The sequence below is a fragment of the Mastigoproctus giganteus genome, chromosome 7, assembly GCF_048544385.1.
Source record: "Mastigoproctus giganteus isolate SK-2022 chromosome 7, ASM4854438v1, whole genome shotgun sequence".
Classification (NCBI taxonomy): Eukaryota; Metazoa; Arthropoda; class Arachnida; order Uropygi; family Thelyphonidae; genus Mastigoproctus; species Mastigoproctus giganteus.
Window position 1 is genome coordinate 108,347,700 of NC_143581.1, and position 20,749 is coordinate 108,368,448.

General features: G+C 39.5%; 1 protein-coding gene across 1 annotated transcript in view; it reads right to left on the reverse strand.

The window, feature by feature from the left end:
* The window catches only part of LOC150083139 (ATP-binding cassette sub-family C member 5-like), a 278,483-nt gene that overhangs the window by 119,686 nt on the left and 138,048 nt on the right, over positions 1-20,749 (reverse strand). The window contains exons 11-12 of the mRNA XM_090378404.1: positions 15,054-15,126; positions 5,668-5,871 (exon numbers count right to left, since the gene is read on the reverse strand). Coding sequence (XP_090234530.1) covers positions 5,668-5,871; positions 15,054-15,126 — 277 coding nt within the window. The remainder of the gene's footprint in view (positions 1-5,667; positions 5,872-15,053; positions 15,127-20,749) is intronic.

A 20,749-nucleotide genomic window follows, 5' to 3' on the forward strand; every position in this document is an offset into this window, starting at 1 on the left:
GAGAAAAAGGTGTTGGCAGGCAGGGGGAGACAGAAACCCGTCCCCTCCCTCTCGCTACCAGGGGAGGGGAGATTAAAGTGAACCGAGTTAGGGCACTCAGTTCAGAATGCCAGGTGGCCAAGAATAGCAGTTGACATCTAGTGGTAATAGAGCTTTGTGATAAGCTGACAGCGGAGGCCATCGTAGAGGGGGCACTCGTGCATGAGGTAATCTCAGTCCTCCACAGGAGCACGTTGGGTCCTCTTCTAGGCCAAAGGTTGTTAGTTTTGCCTTTACTGCACCATGGCCAGTAAGCAAATACGTGGTGTACAGGCCTGGATAAAACCATGTTAGGGATTTTGGATAGACTCTGCTAATATCTGGGATGGATCCCCTTGGTTGAATTTGTCCAGCGGTCCTGCCACACCCGCTGCATGTGTGCTTGAAGTCTCCTCTTCTCCATTTTTTGGTTGTTGGTCAGATGCAGGTCTGAGACACGCAGAGCAGGACCATGCGTTAAGTGGAATACAGGATTCGTCTGTTTACTGCAGTCATAACCTTGATAAACCAAACTCCAGCTGCATACATAATCACAGGAATGAAGATAGCCTTGTAATACAGTGAGAGAATTCACTTGTTAAGACCCCAGTCCCAATGGGAGATCCTAGCAATCACGGCAGTATAGTTTCTTACTTTAGTTCTGATGTATTTGAGATGAGCTTGGAAAGAGAGGTTTCTGTTTAGTACTATGTCAAGATATTTGAGTTGCTCCGACAACTTTACTGTCTTGTTTCCAATTTTAATCTGTGGCGGTCTTGTAATACAGAGAGTTCCTTTAAGAGGCCGAGAGTATGGGCCTGTATGAACTTGGTAGATGTGGTGGTTTTGTTGGATTTTTAAGGATCAGTTTCATATTTGCAGCCATCTGGAAAGGTGCCAGTGTGTAGGCAGAGATTGAATAGGTGCAGCAACAGCTCCGGGGCAAGCTCCACAACCTTCTTCACAATCTCAGGCTCAAATAAGTCAGGCCCCGGACATTTTTTTCCCTTTGATAAGAGCTGCCGGGGCTAGGAGTTCTTCCTGTGTGAACTGTGGTTCAACTTGTCCAGTCCGATAGGTTTCATTTTCTCTGCAGATCTCATGCTGCTCAGTTGTTGCTGGATTAATGTTTGGATGAAAAACGTTGTTTAAGATATTTGAGACTGAGTCCCTCCAGGTCGTGGTTATGTTTCTCTGTGGGGTTTAAGCAGCGGTGTTCCCTTCCCCCCTGGGGAGTTTGTTTGTGGTGATTTTGTACACTACCCCCTCAGGGGTCCAGATTTCCCGTGTAAGAGATAAGTCGCTCCCAGGATTGCTGCTTTGATTTCTTTATTCCTTCCTTATATGCGTTTCTTGCTGTTCGATATACTTGTGTAAGTTCTTTGACCTCCACATCAGGCTAGGATCTTCTCGCTCTTTGATACGCTTTCCGTTTGGCTTGTACCTTCTTTCTCATCCTTCAAAGTTCCTCATTTCACCAGGGAACCGCCCCTGGAGAAGGTTTTTTCCTTTTAATTGTGGTATTGCAGACTTATGTTAATAGGGTGGTGATCTCTTTTTGAAGAAGGTTTGGATTTTGAGTTTGCCTGAGTTTCTGCTGCTGTTGTCCCATCACTTCCAGCAGGGTACCCCTGAACGTGTCCCAGTTTGTTTTTTCTATTGCATATTTATGTTGCATTACTCTGGAAATGGACTGTCTGTTGTGGTTTTTTGTGATCCTGAATGGTCATCCAATCATCTTGGACCTTCCGTCGGAGATATAGCTTGCTGTGTTTCTTGTAGCAAGAGAAATGTCAATGGTGGCTTCCCAAAGGGTGCTGCTGAAAGTGGAGAGGTTGTTTGGCTAATTGAGGATCCCGAAGAGGAAGTTACCCAGGTAGTCCTCCATTCTTTGGCTGTTTGTTGCTCCTCAATGGTCTGGTGTTGTGCGGGAGACCTGCAGTTTACATCTGCCCCGACGATAATTCTCCCTCCTGGGAGAGTGTTTAGTACACTTTGAAGGTATCTTATAGCCCCGATAATATCTTCGCCTGGACGCCATATAGGGCAATGACGTAAAAGTTTCCAAGCGCTGTAATAATATGGGCACATATGGCTGTGCAAAGTTGGGTTATATTTGTGGCTGTGATGTCAAGGTTTCTTACAACTATTGCTGCCCAGGGGGTTTCCCCTTCCACCTGGATGATTTTGTAGGTCAAGGGATAGCCTCTGACCTGGTTCTTACGAGCGTATGGCTCTTGCAGGATAATTACATCGTGTTGTCCTCGTCTGCCCGAATCCTGATTAGGCCGACCACAGCCCGGGCCCGTTGTGCGTTAATTTGCATTATTTTTACTTCTTTGAAGTTAAATTTTTTAAGGTGTCTCCCCATAATCGATCCATTGTTGGTGCTGACCCTTGGCTTTTATATATATGTTGGACATTTTCTGTCTCTGACTGAATGCGCTGAGTCCATTTTGAAACTTTTACAGTTCACACAAATAGGATCTTTGGTTTTGTTAGGACAGCTGTTAAATTCATGGCCTTTTTCAGCACAATGGCTGCACAGTGGCTCTGTCTGGATACAAGTGTGTGAGGTGTGGCCGAACCTGCAACACTTGAAGCATTTAGGCACAGCCACGTGTTTGCAAAAGCGGTGGCTGCCCCAGTTTATGTATACACTTGCTTGATTGTTTAGGACCTTCCAGGCGATTGGGTTGAGTTGAACAATCCAGTTTTTGCCTCCTCCTTTGACTTTTTTCGAGTATTTAGGTTTGATTAAGGCATCTGCCTCTAGTCTGGGAAGTACTCCTGCAAGTTCCTACAGTATAGTTCCTCACTGAATTGCTATGGGGTCAGGTTGTCACTGAGGTCAAAAATGATAGAGGGCCCAGCTTTTTTGGCGCCTCTGCCTTTAAACCCATTGTCATTATATTTGCATTGGTTATAATTTTGTTAGCTTCTTTTTTAGTTTTTGTTTTGATCACTATGCCTGTATTTCTAGTTTTTCTTATTACTTTTATTTTCGTAGTTTTAAGATATCTTTCAACTCTGTCATTATTTTGGTCTTGATTTGTTCACTTGTATGTGATGCTTTGGAGTTAATAGGTCTGATAACCACCAGATTCTGCTGTTTTATCAGGGTTCTCTTTCTTATATGCTGGGGGTTCTGTCGACTCGTCTGTGGTGGTTGCACTTGGATGGAAGCACCCAGTTTAGAGGTTGGAAGGTTCTTAAGTACAGCGCCGGCATAAGAGGGACCTGTAGATGGTTCGGGTTCCGTGATTAGGCCCAGTTCCCACTCGGGTGAAGGCTGGGGAAGCTTAGCGCAGACGTCTAAGGCCTTTTCCAATATTGTAGATCTCGTCTTGATTTCTTCGTTAACAGCTTTTAGCTTCTCATTCTCTTTCTCTCTGGACCAAGTGGTCTCATCCCAGATGAGACCACTTGGTCCAGAGCAGATGGTAGTTGTGTAGCCAAGGAGTCTGCTGGGGCAGGTTGAGGTGGCAGAGCTGATGAAGTTTGATGAGCAGTTGAGGTGGAGTTTGCATCGATTCGAGGTGGAAACTGTGCGATTATGGTCTATGGAAGGTGATATGCAGTTATTATTCATCTGTCCTGGAAGATGAGAGTAAGAGGAGTGTAGAGGACAAACTCTGGACCTCCTCTTGGACTTCTTTTTCTTTGAGGAGGATTTGCCAGGTACTCTAAGAAGCAGAGAATTAAAAGCCTCCGATTCGTCTCTCTCAGACGAGCTAACCTCGTCCTGTGAACTTTCAGCATTTTCATTATCTTCAACCGTCTTACTGTGTCGGGATGAAAATTTTAGGTTCAGTGAATGAATGGTTCTACCGAATTTTAGTCCAATCTCCAGAAATTTCTACTGAAGAATTTAAATTATTAACAAAAATGAAGAGTTCCAACTTTTATCAGTAGGGGGCACTGAAAGAGATAGGAAGAAATTTGCATATTGTATTCATGGGCGACAGAGGACTGCTGACGTCACCCAAGGGTCAGTAGTCAGACTGACGTTTAGGTAGGTGGTAGATGTCAGAGGGCGCCTCCGTAGCCAGGTGGGCAGGAACGGCAGTGCATAGCAGACGCTTCTTGATTAGAACGGGGTTCGAGCCCATGACTACCAAATATGGAGGATGCGGAAAGATCAGGAAATGACCACCGCATATCCCCGGAGCAATATGGCCTTAGTTGCTGATGCTCCTAAAAACCAAATAACAAACAAACAGATGTCAGAGTGCCCGGCACACGGATGACTGGACCCAGGGTATCCCAGCAGAACATCGCCCAAAGCATGACACCGCCGTATCCAGGCACCATCACTTCCCCAGGTAAATGACGCACACGTACCCAGCCCTCCACATGGTGCAACAGGAAATGTGATTCATCGGACCAGACGACCTTCTTCCAATCACTCAAAGTCCAGTTTTGATGCTCGCGTGCCCATTGTAGGCACTATTGCCGGTGAACCGTGGTTAGCATGGGCACTCAGAGTGGCATGCAGCTACGCAGCCACATTTTCAGCAGGGTTCGATGTACTGTGTGTTGTGACATATTGCATTCCAATTACCGGCGAGTCGCACCACAGTCGCCCTTCTGTTGACACGTACTATCCAGGAGAGCCTTCTTTCACCTAGAGCATCGATGAGCTGTGGTCGTCCAACACCTCGCCAATGATTCGTGGGTTTTCCCTCCTTGGACCACTTTTGGTAGGTACTAACCACAGCTGCCCGTGAACATCCTACCGGCCATGCCTTTTGGGATAGGCTCTGACCCAGTCGTCAGGCCATTACAATTTGGCCTTTGTCAAACTCGCTTAAGTCTGCTGCCTTTCCCATCTGAAGAACAAGAGTAACACTGATTAATGGAGATCAGTATCGGGTGTTTTTTATACCATGTCCCGACCCGCACATCGCCATAGTTTCCCTGCAGTTGCTTCTTGCTGGTCATAATGTTTTGGCTCATCGGTGTATATCTATACTTGCATTTGTGCCGATTGCGGCATGTACTGGAATTTTAAGCTATCTATAGCAGGATATAATAGTGCCACAGATGATGCTTTTGAGTATGTCAGATGAAAAGTAAGTGAGGAAATGAAACCAAAATTTGACATTTTAGGGAAAAAATTAGTGATACTGTAGAGCAATTATCACTTGTTAGGATGTTCCTGTTCTTGATTGTTCCTATTCTTGTTGCTTGGGATAAATATTCATCATTATAAACAGTTTTATAACATTTTAACAAATCTACACAATTTTAAAATACTTTAACAAATCTACACAATTAAATGAAATGAGAAAGATATTTGAAAGAGGGAATATCAACACTTCATATGGGCATGTGTGTGCACCTAGTGTATCTCGCTGCATCCTTATGGATGTAAAAAAATCTTGTTACTTTTCAGATGCAATGTGTAATGATATCCTTAAATCTTTCCTGTAGTTTCTTCTATATAATTCTAACTTTATCACAACAATATTATTATACTGAAATATTAGTGCAAACACATCATATCATATTATACTAATATGATGCGTTTGAACTACTTGTACGTTGTCAATATTATTATACTAATTCATTAATAACTACGAATGGAGAAAGGCATATGACCAATCTCTTATGTGCATAAAAATTGATGAATGCTTATCAGCTTACTTGGAACTGATGAGAAACAAAAAGCACAGTTTTTTCTTTCAAGACTCCTTTAATGCAATGCTGAAATACATGACTTCCTACATGGTTGTCGACTGCAGATAGTGAGTCATCAAGTAAATATATATCTTTATCTGCATAAACTGCTCTTGCCAAACTCAATCTCTGTTTCTGTCCCCCACTTAGAGTTGCTCCAAATTCTCCAACCTAAAAATTATTAGAAATACATTTTTATTCTAATAAATAACACTTTTTTTAAGAATCAATTCTAAAGAACAGAATTACGAAAACCTTACTAATGTGAATGTTAATAATAATAACGAATTCATTTAATTTACATTCTAAGTATATGTTCCAGATTAAACACACATCACTGAAACACATACTATTTAAGAATGTGTTGGACTTCACTAACTTTGGAAAATGAAACAATAAAAAAATGAAGTGACCACAAAATGACTAACTGCTACCCAATGTATGGCCTGCCATGCTACCTACAAAACATTTCATAACATTACTTGGGCACTGATGGTGCAATATCAAATACTCCTCTGACTTCATTCCATAAATGTTCAATGGGTTGATCTAAGGAAGGACTGAGTCTTCTAATAATTAGAAGACTCAGTAATAGAGGCATGTGATGCAAGAAAGCAAGCGTATGAACTTATGTAGCATCAGCCAAAAAAAATTCACACAACCATTCCCTCTAGAAGTTTGTTCCAGCAATTAACCACCTGTTGGCTAAAGGCAAATTTCCACACATCTATTCTACAACTGTCTTTCCTCAATTTGAATTTATGCCCCCTTAGGTTCGTAATCTGAGCAAGTGGCAGAATCCCATCAGAATTCAGCATGCTCAACCCATTCAAGACCTTATACACCTCAAGCAGATCACCTCACAGGTGCCTACTCTCCAGGCACTGCAATTTGCAGAACTTAAGCCTCTCTTGGTAAGACGATTCCTTCATTCTCCTCGCCAATCTTGTTGCCCTTCTCTGTAAATGCTCAAGCAAATCTAGCAAAATTCCTGTATATCATTGACAAAACCCCATGACCTGCTCTTGCAGCATGTTTGCATTGCTCAGAAAACTTCATATATGACTGCACAATTACTCCCGGGTCTTTTTCATTTTCTACAACCCTAAGTAGCACAACACAGTTGGTACATTTCTCTGGGATTACTTCTACCCATATGCAGTACTTTGCATTTGCCAATGTTAAACGTCAGTTGCCACTTCTCAGCTGATCTGCCCAAATTTTCTAGATCCTGTTGGAATAGCACACTGTCCTATTGACAAACACCATGTCTTAAAGACATGGTGTTTGTCAATAGGAAGACTTAAATTTCAAGGAACACTTCCTAAAGGCAAAGAAGAAGACTTATGCTGCTATGCCGCCAGGAGCTCTCAGGCTGTCACAACACCAGACTGATTGGACAATACATTAATAGATGTCTCACACCCATACCTCTATATGCCTCAGAAATCTGGTCCTCTGCATCTACCTCTCGATGTAATAAATTTCTATCAATGGAGTATTGGATTCTGCGGTGGCTGAACCGTCTGGGAGGGAACCCCTTCAACATCTCGAAATCCATTCTCCTAGTCAACCTAGGCATGACCTCCTGGAAGCTCATTGTCCTCAAAAAAAATCTGTTAACGCTTACCAAGCTGCTAACTCGCCATATTGATGCCCCATCAATAGGAGATATCGTTGCACTGAAAAGAGGAAGAAATAGAAGTCATCACCCACTTAGGATGAAGCTATCAAACTTGGACTCCCTAAAATGAATGTTCCCATGTACCACCATTGAACACTTCAACACCTTCTCCATTGATCCAGTAAAGTTTGAAGTCAATAAAACCTACAGAAGTCAAATTATAGACCAAATCTGGACTAAATCACCAGGATTGCTGTGAAAATTGAGTAGTTTTTATTAGAAATTTGATGATCAATTAAATGCAATAATGTAATCAATAAAAATAAATCTGTATGTTAGTTGCTGATTAAGAAGTCAACCTATTTAACTCTTCAATTATCAAGATCTATGTTATTTCAAAGTGAATACAATTAAGCAAATGTATATATCTATTTAATAGCTATTATTATACTATAATTATATTGTAAAGATCTGAAAATTTGTACAAAAGTGTATAATGTATATTTTAAAATTTCTGTACACCCTCCTTAGCCCACTTGCTGTACAGGGGGTGAACCTTGTGTTAATAAACTGATAGTAAATGTCCACATCATCTGAAAAACAGTTCAGGTAAACCATTAGACATATGTGTCAGAGGTTTCAGGAATCTTCCCCCCCCCCCAGAAGCACAAATTGACACCATGAAGGGCCTACTGGCTCATTTCTGAATATCCTGCTATTCAGTCCACCGAATCATATTCATTGGTAGACTGACAATATTTTTTTCCAGTTACTGATGATCCATTCATGTTTCTAGAACAATCTAGCTTGCATGGCTCATGAAACACGAGTGGACCATCAGTATATTATGGTATATGCAATTATATTCAATTAATACCCTTCCTTTGGATTAAACAATATATCACTCTGTGTAGTGGAAACTTTATTTTTACCTTCTACACTGCTCATGCATATTAGTGCGTGAGCAGTACGGAAGGTAAAAATAGAAGTTGCACTTGTTTGTCAAATCTTCCCTGTAGAACACCACAGCAGAAAATGAAACCAGTCCACTATGCCATGCCATGATGGTAGCATTTAACTTCCTGACTGGGATCTTATAGCCACAGCAACTTATGTGCCACTAATTCAATTCATCTAGCACCGCTGCAGTATGGTGCTTTAAGTCCATTTAATCATGGCATTCCTTCCAGTGGAGCTGCATTTCAACACTGTACCTACCTATGAATATTGTACCATGTGTGTTTATAATTCAGTGATGGGTGAGTGTAATAGGCTCATACTATTTATGGGACATAATTACAGAACAAATTTACTTAAAACAAATATTTACATATACAGCCACTCCCTGACTTATGTAAGGGTTGCATTCTGCAGAACTCTATGTAAATCGAAATTTCCCTAAATGCTTATGCAGCATTCTACGTAAGTCGAAATTTTTACTTTACTTTTACTTAGGGTTTTTACTTTTGTAAAGGTGACTACAGTGGTCTCAGACATTTTTTAAATTCTATACAGTGGGACCAACTGATGATGTTACCAACAGCAAATTCTAAAAGGGCATTCAAGGAATTAATCTTGGAAGCTACTAAGCTTTTCATACCAACTAAGAAATACTGTTCAAGGTTTACGCCCAAATGGATGTCAGATGAACTAATGAGACTCATGGCAGAGAAGAAAAATGCATAGGATGCATATAAATTATCAGGTGACACAGAAGCCTATGGTAGATATAAACTAGTCTGTAATCAAGTCACAAAGGAGGTTAGGCAAGCAAAGGCAGATTATTTCATATTAGCATTAGTAGAGGCATATGATGCAAGAAAGCAAGCTTATTCAGCATCAGCCAAAAAAAAAAAAAAAACCCTCTCCCATTTCACCCCTCCGTTCGTTCGAAATACCTGTCCAGTTGAGCTTTAAATTTGTTTAGGCTATCAACTTCAACAACAAGTGATGGAAGTCGGTTCCACCAACCAACCACCCGCTGGCCAAAGGCAAATTTCCGCACTTCTATCCGACATCCGTCCTTCCTCAATTTGAATTTATGCCCTCTGAGGTGATTATTCTGAGAAAGATGAAGAATCCCATTGGCATTGAGCATGCTCAAACCATTCAAAGCCTTATACACCTCTATCAGATCACCTCGCCGGTGCCTAGTCTCCAGACTCTGTAATTTGCAAAACTTAAGCCTTTCTTCGTAAGAGCAACCCTTTGTTCCATTTACTAATCTTGTTGCCCTTCTCTGTACCCGTTCCAGCAGCTCTACATCCTTCTTGAAATGAGGCCTCCAGACCTGTATACAGTACTCAAGATGTGGCCTAACCATTGCCTTATACAAGGGAATAATCACCTCCTTATCCCTGCTAGAAAAATTCCTGTATATCATTGACAAGACACCATGAGCTACTCTTGCAGCTCGTCTGCACTGCTCAGAGAACTTCATATCTGCCTGCACAATTACCCCCAGGTCCTTTTCATTCTCCACCACTGTCAGTGTAGTACCGCAGAGTTGATACATTGCTCTGGGGTTACTGTTACCCATATGTAGTACTTTACATTTGTCAATGTTAAACTTCATTTGCCACCTCTCAGCCCATCTGTTCAACCTTTCCAGATCCTGTTGCAGCAGCATAGCGTCAGTAGTGTCCTTAACGACCCTGCCAACCTTGTTGTCATCTGCATCATCATCTGCAAACTTAGGCATTAAACTTGATATCCCATCATCAATATCATTCATAAACACCGAAAACAACAATGGACCCAACACTGAACCTTGAGGAACTCCACTAATAACATTAGTCCACGTTGAGCAGTGTCCATTGATTACCACTCTCTGTCTTCTGCCACTCAACCATCCCCTTATCCATAGCAGCAATTTGCCTCCAATGCCACACTGCTCCAATTTGTGCAGCAGTCTTCCATGTGCAACAGTATCAAAAGCCTTTCTAAGATCCAAATATATAATATCAAAGTTATTCCCTGCATCCAGTTCTTTTGTGACTACATCATAGTATCCAATCAAATTGGTCAGGCAAGACCTGCCCTTAACAAAACCATGCTGCGTCTGAGCTATAACTGAATTCTTGTCTAGATGATCCTGCAGTGCTTCTTTAACCAGTGCCTCCATTAATTTACCTGGAACAGAAGTTAAACTAACAGGTCTATAATTACTTGTGTCAGCCATTGATCCTCCTTTGTGAATTGGGGTTACATTTGCACATCTCCAGTCTATGGGTACCTCCCCTGAGTCCAAAGAAGCTCTCATAATTATGGCTAGGGGTTTGCATACTTCCTTTGCTGCCTCCTTTAATATAACTGGATAGATCCCATCCACCCCAGGTGCCTTTTTTATGTTTATCCTCAACAATCTCTCCTCCACTTTCCTCTCAGTTATTACAAAATCATCCAGCTCACTGCCAATGTTTACTTTACCTACATCATTCTCCTTCCTGAATAACTCCTCATGCGTGAATGTAGATGCAAAATACTCGTTTAGATTGTTAGCCACCTGAGCAGGATCCTCAACTGTTGAACCATCAATATCCAGTGGACCAATCTGATTCATCCCTTTCCTTCTCGAGTTCAAGTATGTAAAGAACTCCTTTCTGTTTTTCTTTGCATCCTTTGCCAAGGATTTTTCGTAGTCTGCCTTTGCCTGCCTAATCTCCTTTGTGACTTGGTTACAGACCAACTTATATCTATCATAGGCTTCCATGTCACCCATTAATTTGTATGTATCCCATGCATTTTTCTTCTCTGCCACATGTCTCATTAGTCCATCTGACAACCATTTAGGCCTAAACCTTGAACAATATTTCTTAGTTGGTATGTAAAGCCTGGTAGCCTCCAAGATTAGTTCCTTGAATGCTTCCCATTTTGAGTTTGCTGTTAGTAACATCATCAGTTACCACTGTATAGAATTTAAATACTGTCTCAGACCATCATAGTCGCCTTTACGAAAACAAAAACCCTTCCCTTTACCTCTGATGGTAGTTACCTCCTTGAGTAAATCCCACTTCAACACACTGTGATCACTGCCACCTAGTGGTTCATTTATCTGCAGGTTCTTAATGCATGAAGAATCACTACTGATAATCAGATCAAGAGTATTGCTCCCTCTTGTTGCCTCACGAACATGCTGATGTAGAAAACAATCATCCAATAAATCCACAAAAGCCTTGCTAGTGTGCGAGTGACCAACCCACAAATTCCAGTCAATATCTGGGAAATTAAAATCCCCCATTATAAGACTCTCTGATTTACTGGCCCACTCTATTTCCCTGTACAATATCTTATTATACTCATCAGAGTCATTAGGCCTATAGCACACTCCTACTCTCAATTTTGATTTCCCTATGCTTATGTCACACCAAACTGACTCGACACTGCCCTGTCCATTGATGTCAACTGGCTTCACTTCCTTTGACTTTATGTGTTTCTTAATTAATATCATAACCCCTCCTGTCCTGTCTATCCTTTCTATATACATTGTATTCCCCAAATTCCAGTTCCGCATTACTTATATCTGTGTGACACCACGTCTCTGATATCCCAACAATATCTGCCGTTGATGTTTTGAGCAATACCTCAAATTCATCAAATTTATTTACCAAACTCCTAGCATTGGTGTACACGCAGGTATACATGCACCTGTTTCTATTCTTAGCTACCCTAACACAACCCATGTGTTTACTTGTAACGCAATGACTACCAGCAGTCTCTGAAATATCCTGCATCTTGTTTTTCAGACTTCTGCTCATTTGAATAGAAGCAGTGCAAGAATCACTTCCACCTCTGCCAGTGGCTACTGTTAATCTATTAGTCCTTGTATCCCCCCCAACTAGCAGTTTTCCGACCCACCTAACACTGCCTCGACAGCATCAGCAAAAATTTTTGCACCCTTTCTATTTAAGTGTATCCCATCCCTGTAGAAGCAATCTCTCCTGTTAACAAGTACAGTCCAGGCTGAAAAAAATTCTACCCCTTGAGCCTTGCACAATCCCTCCAGGGCCGAATTGATCGACAAGGCTCTCATCATATACTCCCTCCTATCGTGTCTGGGCAGAATTGCAGACACTTTCAAGTTCAACCCTAATTCAAGGCTTTTTTTCAACAGTGACCTGTACTTGCTAAGTAATTCCGCCGGTCTCCTACTCTTAATATCATTAGTGCCAACGTGTACAACTATATCACCTTTTGTGCCCTTAAAAGATGATATCCGCTCTATCTTTGGCAAAGGATGCAAAGAAAAACAGCAAAGATTTCTTTACTTATATAAACTCTAGAAGGAAGGGGATGAATCAGATTGGTCCACTTGATATCGATGGTTCAACTGTTGATGACCCTGCTGATAAACTGAATGAGTATTTTGCATCTATATTTACACATGAGGAATTCTATAGGAAAATTGAGGACAGAAGCTTATTAAACTCTAACAGGGAGCTAAATAATTTTGTAATAACTGAGAGCAAAGTGGAGGAGAAATTGTTGAAGTTAAACATAAGAAAGGCACCTGGGGTGGATGGGATCTATCCAGTTATATTAAAGGAGGTGGCAAAGGAAGTAAGCAAACCCTTAGCTACAATTAAGAGAGCATCCTTGTGGGGTCCCCCACAGACTGGAGATGTACAAATGTATCTTCAATTCACAAAAGGTGACATGTGTAATTACAGACCTGTTAGTTTAATTTCTGTTCTGGGTAAAATAATGGAGTCAATGGTTAAAGAAGCATTGCAGGATCATCTAGACAAGACTACATACACAGTGCCTTAAATACTGCTGAAAAAATAGTAAAAAAGACCAAAAAAAAAAAAAAGCAATGGATAGGCCTCCCATATGTTGAAACATACCAACAACCTTGAAAATTTTTTTCAATGATTCCAGAGTAAATTTAGCCTTCGGCAGCTCCAAGAAACTATGGGCATACCTTAAGAATTCAACAAACAATAATAAAACAAGAGATTTTAAACAAACATAGTTTATGTCCTTACACACCAGACTGTGATTGTATATATATATAGGCAGCATGAGAACATCGTTATGTATGAGAATCCAAAAGAAGTTTAAAAGTAATTTCAAATAATAAAGAAAAAATAGACTGGACAGAAAAAATTAATTCTGAGTTGGTAGGTTACCACTTAGACACAGGATATTACCCATCTTTGAAAACACCATAATATTAGATAAGACAAAATTTAAGTTAGAAACCATTGAGACTATCAGTAAGATCAACATATATAGACCAATAATAATTTCTGAGGAGTGGGATCTAAAACAAATATCCTACAAGTTCAAATTTAATAACAAAACATAACAACATTGTCTGATGTTGTAGAAGTGGATGGATAGCTTGAATAAATTCAAGGAAGAACTAGACAAACTATTGGTGGGGAGGAATAGGTGAAATGAGTTTTTTTTTTTTTTTTTTTTTGCTGATGCTCTATAAGCTTGCTTTCTTGAATCATTTGCTATTGTTAATACTAAATACGCTTAACTTGTTTTTAATCCACATGGAGGGAAACCACCATACTTTTACAACTTTTTCTTTCAATTTGACAGAAGAAAAACCAGATATTTTTGTCAAGCAATCTTTGCTGGAGACTGACTAATTCAGTCATAGTGAGAAGAAAGCCCAGAAATGTTTCTTTCCTCTTGAATCTGGATTGACTCAATCCTATGTTTTTCAATTCCCAGCCTTTAAAAAAAAAAAAGGTCATTAGAAAAGCTAGCAGTGAAAATGTTAATTATTATGACAAAGTCATAAAGCAGTTCAATGCAAGAAAAACTTTGGCATTATTTACCTTGACTTTAGTAAAATTTTTGATAATGTTTCTCATGGAAAGCTAATATATAACCTAGAGCAAATTGCACTTCTGGTAAGATCCTTTGTTCAAAAAGTCTGACTAAAAAATAGGAGACAGAGAGCAATCATAAATGGACATTCCTAAGGTTGGACCACTGTAGCAAATGAAGTCCCTCAGTTATCAATGTCAGTTCTGTTTCTTGTTTTCTTTAATGACATTGATGAGGGAGTGCAATGGAAGTCATTGAAGTTTGCTGATGATTTAAAGGTAGGAGGGAGGTGGTGGTTAAGTTCAGAACCAGAACGTTTTTGTTTCAAAGTATGTGCTAATGGTATCCTTACTTGTTCTCTTTCTCTCTCTCTCACACAGCATAAATTTAAATTGGAAAAGAATGGGTACATGATAGCCAGAAATTTTGCTCTTGCCATGCAGTGACTGATTGTTGGAATAGGCTAACACATAGTGTTGTAGAGGTAGATAGCATGAAAACAAATTTAAAGTGCAAATTATTGGAAAATGATAGATAAAAAAATTGAGTTGGTAATTATTTTTTTAATAGATGATGAAGTACAAGCTTCCTTCCTTGCACCATATTGCCATTACTAATATTACTATCCTTGATCCACTTACTAAAGTAAAGCATTTCATTTCCTTAAGGTATCAGTACTATTTGTTTACCAGTTTTTGCAAATAAAGATTTCATCATTTGGAATGATACCAGTGAAAAAGAATGGAGAGGTAATCCAGAATAGGGATATAACATAATAGAGGTATACATATATGTAAGAAGTTACAATTATGATGGTTAGAGGCTGAATACCACTCAGATATTCAAATAATAAACTACTCTGCAGGAAGTCATTTTGCTTTAAGCAAATATTTAAAAACTAATAGCAGATGGATAGAGACAATAAATATACATAGCTTACCTCTGTTTTGTCTCCAAGGGAGAGAGATGAGATGTCATCTGCAAGACCACAACAGTAAACAGTCTGATAGAATCTATAAGTTAAATTTAGTGAATGCATAAATTATATATATAAAAAAAAAAAAAATTAAGTAGCATCTAATTAAGAATCCTTTTAAATTTCTCCTCAATCATGACAATACTTCAAAGATATAACTTAAAATGGAACTTGGCTTAAGCAACTATAATTAGGCATTTAAAATAAAAATTAGTTTCATATGATAGGGAAATAAATGGGAAGATTTATTATGTTACAATTGTTGTTGTTGTTATTTTGGTTTTTAGGAGCATTAGCAACTAAGGCCATATTGCTCCGGGATATGCGGTGGTCATTCCCTGACCTTTCCGCATCCTCCGTATTTGGTGGTGACGGGCTCGAACCCCGGTCTAATCAAGAAGCATGTGCTACGCACTGCTGCTCCTTCCCACCTGGCTACGGAGGCGCCTATTATGTTACAAGGATTATCTCATTTATTGGGATAATAATATGAAGTTTAACCTCAACATTAGTGTAACTGAAACAAAGTTCCTGCATGAGTGTTTTTGCAAATAAAGATTTCATCATGTGGAATGATACCAGTGAAAACGAATGGAGAGATTACAGAAATTTTAAAAAGGACGTGACGTCCTTTTTAAAAATCTGTACACAGACACTCATGCAGGAGCTTTGTTTGCTTCAGGTCAGGTTGAAATTTTAGATCAAAGATCTTTTATCAAAACTGTAACATTAAACAGATGAATGCCAAAACAAATTTTTCAAGAGTTGCAGAAAGTGTGTGGGGGAGTCAACAGTAAAAATCGCAGCATAATTTCATATTAGTCACAGAGTTGTTGTTGTTATTTGGTTTTTAGGAGCATTAGCAACTAAGGCCATATTGCTCCAGGGATATGCGGTGGTCATTCCCTGACCTTTCCACATCCTCCGTATTTGGTGGTCACGGGATTGAACCCCGGTCTAATCAAGAAGCGTGTGCTACGCACTGCTGCTCCTGCTCACCTGGCTACGGAGGCACCTAGTCACAGAGGTTTCTTCAAGATCCGACTAGTGTTGAAGACTCTAAAGCAGATCAAGCACATCTATGAAAAACACATAATTAGTCATTATTACCAACATTTTGGAGAAAGACAGACATATGACCTTATGAAGAAACAGCCAACAAATCTGCAATAACAAAATTATCTATTTGCTGAATTTTAATTGAGGTGTTGCAAAAATGAAAGGCTGCCACTTGATGGGTCTCACATTTGCTGTCAGATGAATAATGAGCAAAGTATAAAGAAATTACAACACAGAAGAAAGTGCACATTAGAAGAAAGTGAAAAGTTTTTAAAATGCTCTGCTAACAATGATGAGGCATGAATACACAACTTTGAACCTGAATTCATATCTCAGTTGAATTAGGTAGGAAACTACATTGAAAGATTTTAACATAAATTATGTTATTAAATACATTCATTTTAAATTAACTGCTTTTTTATATTACTTTTGGGATAACCTTGTATATCAGAACTGAAGGAAAGAAATAAAAAAAATAGAAACATCAGTCTTTTAGTCTCTTCCATTTTCCAGCTGAAAAGACCATTAAATGTACTAAATTTCAAGCTTGCATATATTTTAGCTTATTACATATATAAATATTATTAAAAAATTAAAACACATTATACACACACAGGCCAAGAAATTATAAATATTTTGCAATTGGCATCAACAGATAATTAAATATATAGTATGCAAATATAAATTGTCACATGGCATGATCAAAAACTTCTTGGTATTAGAGAAGTACTGTATATTTTCCTGGAGCTTCTTAGTTGATCTGATAACGGGGAAGAAAGGTGTTATTGCTGGAGTTTGTTTAGCAGGAATCACAATTGAGAAAATAAAGGAAATCACTAGCGTGATGAAAAAAAACACCTCAAAAGTATAAAATGAGTGGAAGACAAAAGAAGAATGCAGCTTTAAAAAGAAAGAATTGTAGCAGAAAGCCGTACTCCAAGAACAAGGCCACAGGAATAAAGTGAATTGGGTGTCAGAATAGAAGGTCCAGCGAGTAGCAAATGACTGAAAAATTCAATTTAGGCAAAGAAAGACTCATTTCCAACCAAATTATATAGTGGGAGTTGAAGAATCTGGGATTTGATAATCATATGCAATATACAAAAGCCACTTCTGTAAAAAAAACTTGAAAGATTTTGCTGTATTGGTGCCACCAATGCCAAGACTGAACTGTGGAATGATGGAAAAAGATTGAGGTCTGAAGAGTCTTGATTAGACTTTTTTGCACTAATGGTAGGATGAAAGTATGGCATTAACTTCATGAAGTTATGCATCCAGACTATTTCATGTCCACCACTCAAGCAGCTGGAGGTAATATCATGGTATGGACTGGGTCTGCTTATAATTAGAAGGTTGTGTTACTTCCAACAAATATCTTTCTGTAGTATCAGATCAATTTCACTCTGTAAAGTTTCATTTTTACTCAGGTTGTGACGAATTTTTTCAAGATGACAACACAACTATTCACCATGTGAAAATTGTTATCTGAATGGTTTGAGGAACATTCCCGATATTTTACATTTACTAAGGCCACCAAATTCTCCAGATCTGAATCCAATTGTGAATGTCTGGGATACGTTGGAAAGGGCAGTTTGGCTTTGCAGTTTTTTACCAATGATCATTCTTCCATACTGATGGAAGAATGATCAAATCTAGAGCTAGACTCCCTCAGACACCAAGTCGAATGAATACCACAATGTTAATGGGCTGCAATTTGGACAGGTGTGTTCACTAGATACTTAATAGAAGACTTCTAATTTTTTTTGGCGTGTGTGTATGCATTCCAAACCATTTAGTCACATCCATTTTCATGTTTACTTCAAATTTTATTTCAAATTGTGAGCCATGCAGTGTGCCAAAATCAAAATAAGTATCTTACTTCCAAAAAAATTAGCATCCATTTCGAGAGAATACTGAGTTTCAGTTCTCATCAAACAACTAGGACAAGGTTGTAGATATTTATTGAACTAGCGGGGAAAGAAGTAACCTGAAACTAAATGGGAAGCCTTCAGGGACTTAATTTTGGAGGCTTTTTTTTTTTTTTTTTTTTTTGATTTGGTAGTTGTTGGCGCATCGGCTTCTGTGGCCATATTGCACCTCCCAAGGGTTTTGCAGTACTTTGATCCAAGCCCGAGGCGGGAATCGAACCCGCGACCTTTGGGTTGCCGGGCAGGTACTTTACCCACTCGGCTAGCCCGGTCGGCCATTTTGGAGGCTACCACAGAAGAAAAATGTATGGGATGCATATAAAGTATCAGGTGACACAGAAGCAAATAGCAGATATAAACTAATCTGTAATCAAGTCACAAGTAGGTTAGGCTGGCGAAAGCAGATTACGAGAAATCCTTGGCAAAGGATGCAAAGAAAAACAGCAAAGAGTTCTTTACTTATGTAAACTCTAGAAGGAAAGGGATGAATCAGATTGGACCACTTAACATAGATGGGTTGACTATTGATGATCATGCTCCGTTAGCTAATAAACTGAATGAGAATTTTTCATCAACATTCATACATGAGGAGTTATTCAATGAGTGGAGTGGCAGAAGTTTATAAAACTCTAACAGGGAGCAAAGTGGAGGAGAAATTGTTGAAGTTAAACATGAGGAAGGCACCTGGGGTGGATGGGATCTATTCAGTTATATTAAAGGAGGCAGCAAAAGAAGTAAGCAAACCCTTAGCCATAATTATGAGAGCTTCCTTGGACTCAGGGGAGGTCCCCATGGACTGGGGGTGTCCAAATGTATCACCAATTCACAAAGGGGATTCAAAAGATGGCACAGGTAACTATAGAACTGTTAGTTTAACTTGTGTTCCGGGGAAAATAATGGAATCACTGGTTAAAGAAGCACTGCAGGATCATCTAGACAAGTCTGCAGTAATAGTTAAGACACAGCATGGGTTTGTTAAGGGGAAGTCTTGTCTGACAAATTTGATTGGATACTATGATGTGGTCACAAAGGAAATGAATGCCAAAAATAATTTTGATATCATATACTTGGATTTCAGGAAAGATTTTGCTACTGTTGCACATGGAAGGCTGTTTTAAAATTGGAGAGGTATGACATTAAGGGTAAGTTGCTACAATGGATAAAGTGGGTAATCAACGGACACTGCTCTTCATGGACAAATGTTATTATTGGAGTTCCCAAGGGTTCGGTGTTTGGCCTATTGTTGTTTTGTATAATATCCAAGTTTGCAGGGTTGTTAATGACAGTAAAGATAGTATGCTACTCCAACTGGATCTAGATAAATTTGGCAAATGGGCTGAAAAGTGACAAATGCAGAGTACTGCATATGGGTAGCAATAACCGAAGACAAACGTACCAACTGTGTGGTACTACACTCAGGGAAGTGGAAAGCAAAAAAGACCTGGGGGTAATTGTGCAGTCAAATATGAAGTTCGCTGAGCAGTGCAGAAGGGCTGCCAGGGCATGTCATGGAGTCTTGTCAATGATATATAGGAATTTTGTTAGCAGGGACAGGGAGGTGATTATCCCGTTATACAAGGCAATGGTCAGGCCGCACCTAGAGTACTGTGTACAGGTCTGGAGGACTCATCTTAGGAAGGATGTAGAGTTGGTAGAATGAGTACAAAGAAGGGCAACAAGATTGGTGAGGGGAACAAAGGGGATGCTCTTATTGCAATGCCTGGAGAGTAGGCACCTGCGAGGTGATCTGATTGAAGTGTATAAGGCATTGAATGGCTTGAGCAAGCTGAATGCTGATGGGATTCTTCCTTTTGCTTAGATTAAGAACCTGAGGGGACAAATTCAAATTGAGGAAAGACAGTTGTAGAATAGATGTGTGGAAATTTGCCTTTAGCCAGTGGGTAGTTGATTGGCGGAACAGACTTCCATCTTTTGTTGTGGAAGTTGATAGCCTAAATAAATTTAAAGCTGAGCTGGACAGGCAATTTGGAACAAATGGAGGGGTGTGAAATGGGAGGTTTTTTTTTTTTTTTTTTTTGCTGATGCTGCATAAGCTTGCTTTCTTGCATCATATGCCTCTGCTAATGCTAATAAGATCTATAAAAATTAGGTAGCTGAGCTGAGAAATGGCAATTGGGGTTTAACATTAACAAATGCAAAGTACTGCACATGGGTAGCAGTAATCTCAAATTAACATACCAACTGTGTGATACTACACTTGGGTAATGGAAAATAAAAAATGACCTCGGGCAATTGTGCAGTCAGATATGAAATTCTCTGAGCAATGCATAAAGGTTGCCAGGACAGCATAAGAGGTTTTGTGAATGATATACAGGAATTTGCTAGTGTTGACAAGGTGGTGATTATTCCATTGTATAAGGCAATGGTCAGGCCACATCTTCAGTACTGCATACAGGTCTGGAGGCCTCATTTTAGGAATGATATAGAGGTGCTGGAGCAGGTACAACCAAGGGAAACGAGATTGGTGAGGGGAACAAAGGGATACACTTACCACGGATTTCTGCAAATTGCAGCATCTGGAGACTAGGTTGAGATCTGGAGACTGATTGAGGTGTTTAAGGCTTTAAAAGGAATGAGCAAGCTCAATGCTGATGGGATCCTTCCTCTTGTACAGGCTACGTACAAGAGGGGGTATTAACTGAATTTAAAAAT